General features: G+C 35.2%; 1 protein-coding gene across 3 annotated transcripts; it reads left to right on the top strand.

The window, feature by feature from the left end:
• Positions 1–1717: 1717 nt before the first annotated feature.
• si:ch211-217g15.3 (uncharacterized protein LOC368914 homolog) lies at positions 1718–11323 on the top strand. Of its 3 annotated transcripts, none has more exons than XM_058796836.1 (7): positions 1718–1841; positions 1940–2038; positions 2971–3200; positions 8079–10008; positions 10116–10182; positions 10528–10565; positions 10676–11323. In XM_058796836.1, the coding sequence occupies exons 4-7, from the start codon at positions 10001–10003 to the stop codon at positions 11202–11204; spliced, it is 642 nt and encodes a 213-aa protein (XP_058652819.1). In that variant the 5' UTR covers positions 1718–1841; positions 1940–2038; positions 2971–3200; positions 8079–10000; the 3' UTR covers positions 11205–11323. The 3 variants fall into 3 exon arrangements, with proteins under 3 accessions (XP_058652819.1, XP_058652817.1, XP_058652818.1); XM_058796834.1 differs by having other exon boundaries at positions 4913–10008; XM_058796835.1 differs by lacking the exons at positions 1718–1841; positions 1940–2038; positions 2971–3200 and having other exon boundaries at positions 3849–9538; positions 9930–10008.
• The last annotated feature ends 129 nt before the right edge of the window (positions 11324–11452 follow it).

Raw genomic sequence — 11452 nt, 5'->3', positions numbered from 1 at the left:
TGAATCATTTTTTGATGTGTTCATTGCTTCTACGAGCCGAGCGAGCAAGCCGATTCACTATGAATGAATCAGACTTCTTAACGTCTGTTATGTTATTTATGGAACTTATTCAAAGTAATGTAAACTGAAGCTGAAGAATAGGGGTCAACTCTATCATGGAATAAAAATAAATAAATAAAAGAATCACATTTGGTATTTGTTACAATGGGAAACCTGAGGTGGAGACCACAGAGGCTAAACAACCCATCCAACATTGTGGCCGCATCCTCGAGAAAATGCATATTTTAGAGTGCTTTCACACTTGATTCATTTCAGGGGTCTGAGAGTTGTTCACATGAATTTTGACAAACGTGTGGGAAAAATGTAAATGAATATCTCCCCCAGAAATGAAAATTGGTTGAAAATAAACTCACCCAAGATGTAGATGAGTTTGTTGGGAACAGATTTGGGGAAATTTAGCATTGCATCACTTGTTCACCAATGGATCTTCTGCAGTGAACGGGTGCCGTCAGAATGAGAGTCCAAACAGATAAAAACATCACATCAATCCACAAGTAATCCACCCCAACTCTAGTCCACCAATTAACATCCTGTGAAGCTGCGTGATTGTTATAAACAAATTAGTTTTGACTCTCATTCTGAAAGCACCCATTTACTGCAGAGTGATGTAATGCAAAATTTCTCCAAATCTGTTCTGAAGAAAAAACAAACTCATCTACATCTTGGATGGCCTGAAGGGGTGTAATTTTTATTATTTATTTTTTAAGCACATTTTCATTTTTTGGGTAAACTGTTTCTTTAAGGGTTCTGAGTTTGGTTCCTTTAAGCAGGACTAACAGCTTTTCTAAGATTTTAGATGTTGCATGTTTTTAAATCTCCTTTCAGCTGTGAGAAAGATTCAGTAAACACATAGGGTGAATTCAGGGAAATTGGGACACCATTGAGATGACCAGGAAAAATAGCCAAATTATCCTGAATTATCCTATTCAAGGACTCATTTGTTACTTTGTTGACAGTTTATCAGTCATCATATGCAGTGTGCCAACCTTCATTTTCATTTAAACGTGTGAACAATCAATTTTAAAAAAGTGACCTTTATGTATAAGCCATGTGATTTAGTCTACATCACATGGTATGTGTAATCTTTATTTGAAAATTACACGTCAATTCAGTTGAAGAAACAGAAGGTTGTTCAAAAAGCATTAGCACAATCTGGCCCTTAGGATATATGTACATACATGCTGTATCTCGTGCAGCATTCAGCCATTTGCAGTGTTAATTAAAGAAGAATAAGCCTAATAATGCTGTTGAAACAAATCAAAGCATTTTTTTCCTGTTTCAGTTATGCCATCCGTGGTCCGTGAACTCCACATGTGTAGAATTTGTGAAATGTTTACTATGAAGGACCATTGCAGTCCCTAAATAGATTCAAAAATGTATAACTGCTCCTTTGAGCCAAATTAATCCATATAAATATATCAATTTCAATATGGGACCACAGTCAAATAGTCGTTTTGGTGGTTTTCCCCCCATATAATTTAAATTGCTGCAAGCTGCAGCACTTGGAAAATGTTCGAGCCCACAATGCAGTTTTCTGTGCATAAATCACACCATAATACTGCCTTTAAATAGTTACAGACAGATCATTTATTCTTGGCACACACTGGACTCCGTACCTATGCCAGTGCGAGTGTGAGTGTGTTACGCTTAGTTGCCAGCAGTCATTATTTGCTGACAGCTCACGAGTCACTTTACTCTTTATTGTTCCTTTTCATGATTTTAAAACACTGGTTTTACACTGCTCTCACGGCACGGTGATTATTCTCAAGCAAACACGGCAGGTGAAGATAACGTACTGTTAAATGTGGTTGGCTGTGACAAAATCACTACTGTTTTCTTTAACACTGAAATGTACTAACCAGCCGTCATGTTTCCACAGGACTGTGTGATGGTTTTTCAGACCAGACGCAGATAGGACAGAATCCAAACGAATTGCTCCAGTCTGATCGGTAGCTCAACTTCATTTAGTTCGTTTTTAGTAAGTATAAACACGCTACACCTAATTCGTCACACCGGCTTGATTGTGACAAAGCAGTTTTCCACTAATTGTGGCTATTTGTTTAAATTTCACCCTGTGTGATTTATGCAATGCTCAGGCTGGCTCGGAGTATTCTGATAATTACTCTAACATAACAAAAATCTAAATCCAACTGCGATCCCCTGCCTGCGATTCACCAGAAATGGCCTTATCCAAACTGAGCTGGCACTCATTTTCTTCACGGTTTAAATGAAAGCACGCATGGTTTAGATTAAAGCATTGTGCCCCAGCTATTCACTAAGAACCGAACGCTAATGAAAACCAACTCTGCTCTTTTATAATTCATTTGTACCATTAGCATATTAGCTTCAGCATAATGACAGGATGTCATTAAAGGATTTGGTCTATGACTAATGACAATATTTGTGCTCTGAAGTAGGTCAAACAAAGTAGCCAATTACTGTTCTTCCCATTACAATGATGAAAGCTAGAGATTAGCTATGCTTAGTTTTGGATAGATTGTTTACTAATAAACGTAAGGGGTTTTCGAGTCCCTGTTCCAAACAGATTTAGCTAATTTAATGGTTTTTAAATCCATTTAATGATCATATTGTTATTTTGAAAAGGTACAGAGCTCAATTTTTCCACTTTAGAAAAAAAAAAAAAAAAAGTTTTGTAATTGTATGCACATAATTCTTTCAGTGTAGTCATAAGGCCATATACACACAATAATATGTATATAATAAAAAATGCAACATTTAAATCTGTTGTGACATATTTGTTAAGAATTTCTAAACTTTTTATGGATACTGTTTTTCTTTATATCAATTTCAGCATGTGTCTCTTCAATCAGTCAATGCTTTGATCTGCCATATAAATGTTTAGTTTTTGTCCAAATTAAAAAATGTTGTTGTTTTTTTTTCTCTCTTCAGGTTTCAATATGAATATCTCATCATCGGATGGAGTGCTTCACTTTTGAGCAAATTCTACCACCCTTTTTTGCAATACGAGTAGATGTACGTGTCCTCTGGGTGGCAGCATGTTTAGAAAGTGGAGTCTCCCAAGCCTCCGAGGGAAAACTGACACACATGGATCCAATATAGGCAAACCTTCATACAGTAGAAGTAGACGACATGGAGCCATCCTTCGTTCAGAGGAGGAAGTTAGTGGTGTTCATGTCTGCTACTGTTTTTCATTTGCAGTCACAAAACTTTTGAACGACTTCCAAACAACTTCCCCTTTCACAAACGCAAAGGTGTACCTCCAGCCAATGTGATTTGTAAAGATTTTCAGATTGTAACTGATGTCTGATTATTTAAAGCTATTACTCTTTCATTTTGCCTTTCAGAATCGGAGACATTACTTGTTAGTCTGTCCTCCTTAAGTAAATGAGCATGTTCGGCCCATTAGCAGATTTTTACTTAACCTAAAACATTTTCACTAGCTCCACTACGAAAAATACACATTTTTCTGAATATTTTATATTTTTCCTTTACTGAACTTTTTTGTTTTTTTACTAAACATGAAACATTTAGAACAATTTTGTTTTGAATGTGCAATAAAAAAATCTCTAAATTATACCAAACAATTAAAAAGTATTATACAGCTATAATAATAAATTCATTAACATACATTTGCAGTACCTTTACAGTAACATAAAGTGATTTGGTAAGAATTTCGAATACATTTATTTTAACTGATTTTACAATCCTTTTGAGAAGGTTTGGTGTGAGAATTGTAGCTTAAAATACAACTTTAGCTACACTGTAAAAAGTGATAAGTTGACTTAACTTAAAAAAATTTAGGAAACCTGTTGCCTTAAAAGTAAATAATAATTTAAAAAACAATTCACTTCACTTATTTTTTTTAAATTATCATTTACTTCAAAATTTTAAGGCAACATGTCTCCTCAATTTTTTTAAGTTAAGTCAACTTATCACTTTTTATAATGTAAGTAAAATAAAATGTTACTAATGAAGATATCAGTCAGAAAAGAATCAGAAAATATCTTTTGTCATTTGCTTCAAGATGAAAAAACCATCAGCAGTAAATCAGTTAACGTGTTCAAATGCACCGTCATCCGCTGGACTGAAAATTAGGAGTTCTAAGCCATGAATGCTGAGTAATCAAACTCAATCAAATCTGCCATGAACGAAGTCCTTTAGAACTAGAGAGCATGAACCAGTAAATATCATTTTCTGCCACTTAGCCCTTAATGTACCCAAAGTATATTTGGCTTTGACAATTCAATACAACCTGTGGTTTCACAGATTTACAGTGACATGTCAAAATATTCATCCACATTAATTGGCGAGATGCTGAACAGAGGCAGATTTGGGTGACACATTGACTCCTAAAGTGAGGCGAGCAATTTTGCTAGGGTTACATTCATGAAGGAATGTAGGTAACATGCTTGTCTCAGTCCAATGCCACAGACTGCTCTTTGACCAACTAAAACAAATAGTGTTCAACTGCTAATGTACAGCCAGAACAAATAAATCAATCACCTTGTTTTCACTGTGCTTAGTCCACAGATTTAGTGAAAATTAAAAATTGACTTTGCATATATTTGGTGCCGGCCAAGCTTAAAATGAGGGTTTACAGAATATGAAAAGGAATACCATCCCTGTAATCACACCGAGTATGTTTAGCTCTCAGTAATTTGAATATATCTCTGACAGCTACAGCAACAAAGGTGTATTATTGCCATATACTGCAGTTAATTCTGCTTTATTTGAACATCCGCAATGATAGTAAAAACAATCACAGTGTTGTGCGCCATATAAATGTATAGTTTAGGCATGTGCTGTAGCGCTCTGTAAGCGACGGTGAGCGCGGGCAGAGTTTCACACAGAACTCGTGTTTCTCTGTTAGCCGCAGTGACTGAGCAGCGCAGAGTTCTGGAACATTCCTGGAGAGACTCAAAGAAGAACATACACAGTGGGAGTTTGGACCGAGCCCAAGAAAAATAAATCCAGGTTTACATTTTATGAGTAAATGAGATCATATCTAGTCGGCCCTTGAAAGTTATGAGAGAAAAATGCATGTCAAGATCATGATGCTGTTAAATCAAGATATTTAATTTAGATTTGATAACTCGTCATGTCTACACAAGGCGTATGGTTTGTGAGGGTGTTTGGGGTATAGAAATATGGCTGCGATGATGTTGCTGACATCTGTGGTTAAGGGTTTCACGCAGTCGTGTTGATTAATAAATCAGCTAGTTCTTAGTAGTACATTTGTTGCATTAGGCACTTCTGAAGAGCTCTGCACAAAGCATTTTCTATAAGCATATTTGAACTTTTGAGTAGATACTGAATGTGTGTATGTTTTTGCATTTATGGCAGAGGGGTCAAGAAAATACGTTTGCATTGATTTTAATGTTTGGAAACCCAATAGCTGTGACAACTACCCACCAACTGTTCAATACAGGTTTATACAACAGTGAGTACATAAACATTTCAAACTTGGATTTACAGTGAGTCAAGTGTCTACATGCAAGGTCAGCAATGTGTGTTTTTTGCTATTTGACATTTCAGTGGTAATGATTAGCAGTTGTCTTAATGAGGCACATTAATGTTTTATTGATCATGAGATGCTGCCGATTATTCTAGTTTTTGTTTACCAAGTCTCGTCTTTGATCTTTACACAACCACTCTAGAGCTTCTTTCTCCCGAAATGTTTCTATACACAAACCATGATTACCTTGGCAACAAGAGAAGGTGCTTTATCAAGCACGAGGTCCACATAACTGGCCCCAATAAATACTTTGTAGCACTTAATTTAGTTCCATGCCGTGGGCCATTAGCTCCTACAGTCCGTCACTCAGCAACTGTGCGGCTGATGGAGAGAAAAGGCACAGCAGTGTCAATTTAATTAAATCCAGCTTGGCTGGGTGTGGCTGTTCATCATCCGCGTGTAGCACATTTCTGACAGGACCAGAAATTACTATTGATGCCCCTTTGCACAAAATGTTATTTTAAGTTATATGTGCATAAGTTCCTGAGTTTATTCTGATATTAAGATAAATTAGTGGACTGCCAGTGCACAAGAACAGAAGGCAAAACTTGGGAAACCTAGTATTAAATAAAAGTAAATATGTATTTATTTCTAGACAATATTTTGAAATGCTAAATAATTTACACTCTTTGACAACAGAGGCCTTTTGAGGGTCATTATTTTAAGAAACATTGTGCTTCACTCTTTCTTTTTAAAATAAAAAATTATAAAATGTAATAAAATGATCTTTAGAATTGGCAGACTATGAATGACCTACAATATTAAAAAGTACACAACATTACATTGGGACTTCTTGGTAAAGAAAATCAGTTGCAAAGATAAAGTAAACATTTAACCAGAATATTTGTGTAAAGAGATTATTTGCTCACTTCAGAAAGATGATCACACACACACACACACACACACACACACAACAAAAATATTATTCTGATAAATAGATTTAGTGTAATAACGCTAAGGATTATTGTTTATTTTAAGTAATCATTAAGATAACTGATAACCCTCATGACCTTAAAATAATAATCCTCATAACCATAAAAACGCTGCAGCAACTCATTTAAACTCTGCAAGAAAGTACCCCGCAAGAAATGACAAAAGCTAAAGACTTTCCTAGTAAAAAAGTAATCTGTTTAAAATACATTTATTTCAAATTAAGTATAGTTCAAATCTATTAACATATTTACTGACTTACTGATATAAAAATTATAATTAAACTTTATTTGGAGTACTACTTGTGCACAATGCATTTCTTAATATTAGGCTAAGTATAAAATGTGTTTTAATGTCATTAATGAGGATTATATGATCTTTGAATAATATCGGTCTTTAAATGCAAGATTTTTAAAGTGTACCTGAAGTATACTTGTGATAGTTCCACTTTAGCACAATCAAATATACTTAAGTATGTCTTTAGTTGGACTTCAGCACTACTTCTGCACAATTAAAGTGTATTAAGTATACAATTAGTTGTTTCAATTTAGCAGACATTTAGTATACCAGTTCAGTATACTAAAAATACAATTGCAGGATATTTTTATTAAGCACATAAACATGTAAATGTATTTGTAGTATACTTAGCATAATAAATATATTAAATATTAAATGAAATATATTGAATATTAAATTAATATATTTCAAATACATTTTAGCATATTTATTTTTGGTTACCATTTTGATATGGTTTATTACTGCATTTGAACTGCATATTTAAAATTGATGGCAACAGCACTGTTTTATAGAATAAGGTTGTTTAATATATTTGGTTTATTAAGGTGTCTTTGTTACAGTGTAATTATACATTTAAGTACTGAGTCATATTAATGAACTACATGTACTTACTATATGGTTAGATTTAGGATTAGGGTTACTTGCATGTAATTATGCATAATTAATTGTTATTATATTAGTAAGTACATGTAACGTGTAACAAGGACACCTTAAAATAAAGTGTTACCATATTCTGTTGTATTTAGAAGTGAACTTTTTTTTTTATGCTTTAATACCTTTTAACTTAAAAGTCATATCCCATAAACTTGGTATTTTTCAGCATGTTTCTTTATATGTGCCCTGAATATTTAGGGATGGAAATTCTCTCTAAACAAATAATCCATCGTTTAAAATGGATTTGTTTAAAAAAGACATGACAGACATTCAGTTGATTTATACATTATCCTCTCAGTTACACTTATGTTTTCCTTCTATGCTATTTCCTGTGGTTTGTACAGCATAAGTCTGCTTCATAAAGTTAGCAAATAAGCAAACGTGTTCTCTTTAGTCATGGTTTGTGAGGGGAGCATATATACTGTCACAAAACAAATCTTCATTCATTTAGAACAAGACTGTGTCCACAAGACTATGTAACTCCGGAGATAATGCCGTAATTTGTATTCATTAACCAAGCAGGTTTGACCGTTCTCTGTTTTAACCACTTGAGTATTATGGCTGTGAAACAAGCATCAAAGCGCAGTATGGGGCCCCACAGGCTTCGGCTGTATTAAAATCACAATCTGTCTAATTACAGGTATGCACAGTCACAGTGGTGAGAAAAGGAGAATGTTTTCTACAGAGATGCCTTGAAGGCTTTGTTAATACACTGACTGGAATAAATTCCTCACGCGAGGAACTCAGGTGCCACATTTCCTGCGCTGAGAGCCTTTTGAAACAGCCTTCCAGGTGAGAGTGAGACCGTGACTCAAGATGTCTGCACTCGAGCCGTGAGTAAACATCATCTCGCTCTTGATCCTGCAATAAGCCCAATAATGAGGCCAAGCACTTGGCATTAACATCACAGAGTGCTCGTCTGCCCTCAGTCTCATGCCGCACAGTCAGACGCTGTTTGTTGCTGCACAGATTTTTGACTCAGTTCTGTGGGAGATGAGAGCGTCTGCACGGGTGCCGTTAGTCACCGTGGGATAGCAATCGCTTTTACAAAGGGGCTTTCTGAACAAACATGATGCTGTGCGGCCTATCACGCAGCAATTTTTGGAACGTGAATCAACTCCAATTCAGGGTCTCAGAGGCTTTTTAGTGTGATTTATTGGCTGCAGTTGTTTGCCCTGCCACTGAAGGATTAGCCAACAACATTTTAATGTTACTTTGCAAAAATAATCAAACTAATTTGTACAGTAAATGCATCACAAAATATATCATTTCCACATTTAAAGAGTTTCATTCACATTGACCTTCAGGTCTGGTTCCTGTTTTGTTATTCTTTAGACTAATTAGCAAATTAGCTAGCCTACATGCAATTTCACTCCACAAACAGAAGTCCAACTTCAACAGCGTGTGCTTTAAAAATAGTTACTTTTAGTCACCTGTAACAGATAGTTTATAGTTTTCACATACATCGATAAACGTTATAGGCTACAAATATACGATGGATATCATTTCAAGAGCTCTTGTGCATCTTGTGGCGGTGGGCCGTGTAACCCCGTGACTGCAGGGTTGTGTTTTTATTTGATGCTTGGGAAAAGAGCACCACTTGGGTGGCTGGAGCCCTGGCAGAATCCCGAAGTCTAACTAACCTTTAATCTCTAATCCTCAACCCAAACCTGACCCTACTGCATTTACTCGCGTCTAGTTGTCGGATGTCTGTCTCAAAAAACTTTAAAATCAAAACATTAGGATTTTCGTGTTGAATAAAAATGCCACAGGTTTTACGTTATTCCTAATTAGTCGTGTCATTATTAAATCATGGCTACATTATTAAATATTCGATCTTAATGTGTTTCCATATTTTTCCACATACGTTAAATATGAAACAAGGATAGTCTGCAAAAGCCTAACGTCGAATTGAGTCCAAAGGCCGATTCCGTAGCCTTTCACACAGTCATCTTCATTATAATTATGCGCGTGTAAATGACTGTGGGAAAGGCTATACATTTATTAATCTTCGACAATATACTGTAGGATAACAGATAACTGCGAATGATTAGCCTATCTGTTTTCAATTGTACTGTACCTTCGACTTTATATTGACAGGTGAGTGTCTTGCTTCCTTTATCACGATAGAGATTACATAATATCAGTGTTCGGAATGAAGTGCAGAAATTATTTTAATAATCGGGTGGTCTATAAACGCAGCGTTGCATAGTGTTTATTTCAAAGAAGGATTAATTGCCTAGGAGAAGACCATTAGCCTATATCAACAATAAAAGCAAAAGCAAATATAATAATAATAATAATAATAATAATAAGAGCGTATAACACACACACACACACAAATATATATATATATATATATACACACACACACACACACACACATACTCACATGATAAAAAAAAAAAAAATAGCTACATCAGAATTCCTTGCACAGAGTTCAGACCCAAAGTCAGTTTATTGCTGAACTTTGATCTTTATTACATGTAAGACAATTATCACCAGCTCCATGTAAAACACCATTCATATTTCGTTGTGATTGTCACTGTATGAGGAACCACTATGATCAGGTGAGTTTAGATGAGCTTTAGGGTTACATGGATATTTTATTATTATTTTTTTTCTCTAAGCTAAAAGTACGAGCTTCAACGCTCATGTTTTGTTTCCCACATTAAAGGTTTTCTGTTGTAGTCTGCCTATCAGTGCTGCTGTTCAGCACTTCAGCCAAGCCATACAGGCCAAGGGTATGTTTTACTTTTAATATGGACACTCTTAATTTACAGCTAAATATTTTGACTGTCTTAAGTTACAAAAGAAAAAAATAAACAATGGCTATAGTCGCTTTTAATTACAACTGTTATTACAAGGTCTGCCCTGACCCTTCTTGCCATTTTGAGCAAGATGAAAAGGATGTAAAGAGTTTAACATTAATTTTAATGAACTTTGTAATTTATAAATCTGTGATTTCTGAGTCGGCAGTTCATCTTTTAATCGAATTACTTACAAAGTTTTTTATTTTTTTTTTAAATAGTCAATATGCTAATGTTTGACATCTAAAAAATGTATATAATTTTACATTTGTCCTGCAGGAAAAAGTGTTGGGCAAAGCAGTTCAGGACACTATAGAGTAAGTATTGTCTTGCCTTCTGCACACCGTGAAGGATCTAAATAGGTCTGTACATAATAAATCTGTAAGAATATTTACAAATCATTGAAATAAGACATTATCCATTATAGTTTTGATCATCCCAATGGGAAGATGATCCTGGAAATGAAGGAGGTGGAGCCACCACAGGACATGGACATTACAGATTCTGACATCGATCCCAACATGTTGATCAGGAAAGCCGTAAAAGGAGAAATACAGCAGAAATATGACAGACCTGAAGAGGATAAAGATGCTCTCTACCACTCCTTTGACATAAAATATCCAGCTGATGCAAAACAGCCTGAAAACTACTTTCAGCCACTGGGACACGATCGGGTACAGATGTATGACAAACCAGAAGAAGATAGGGATGAGCTATACCACGGCATGTTTGATGTAGCTGAAGAGCCAATGAGAGAAGAGAAGGATGTAATTGGAGGTAATGTCAGGCCCATCTACTCAAGCCCTCATGAGGACAAAGACGACCTGTACCACGCAGATGTTAAAGGACATCTGTCTGACCAGCAGGCTCTGCCGATGAATATATTCCCCATTCACCCCAAAAGAGTGCACACAGAGCCAGAGGTAGACCAGGATGACCTTTATCATAAGCAATGATAAGATAAGTCATGTCACGTCTAAAGGAATGTAATACTGAATGTTAATTCATTATGTGTAGTTTTAATTAAATGCTCTCTATTTTTTTAAATCTTAAAATAAAATGTGTTTTAACATGATTTCTTTTTAATATAGCTAATATTGAACATAGAAAAAGAAAACAGTTCATCTGTTTAGCATGTCTCCAACTCATCAATACTGAGAAGACTGTGACCATAATTTATAAGCCATACGGATCACTTTATTGA

This window comes from Onychostoma macrolepis, chromosome 13 (assembly GCF_012432095.1).
Source record: "Onychostoma macrolepis isolate SWU-2019 chromosome 13, ASM1243209v1, whole genome shotgun sequence".
In the NCBI taxonomy this organism is placed as follows: domain Eukaryota; kingdom Metazoa; phylum Chordata; class Actinopteri; order Cypriniformes; family Cyprinidae; genus Onychostoma; species Onychostoma macrolepis.
This window is presented reverse-complemented; position numbering and strand designations above follow the sequence as displayed.

Bases quoted from the DNA above. Each gene is read 5' to 3' on its own strand.
- si:ch211-217g15.3 (XM_058796836.1), top strand. The intron at 10,183-10,527 runs GTATGTTTTACT...TTTGTCCTGCAG, and splicing joins CCAAGCCATACAGGCCAAGG to GAAAAAGTGTTGGGCAAAGC. The intron at 10,566-10,675 runs GTAAGTATTGTC...TATCCATTATAG, and splicing joins GCAGTTCAGGACACTATAGA to TTTTGATCATCCCAATGGGA.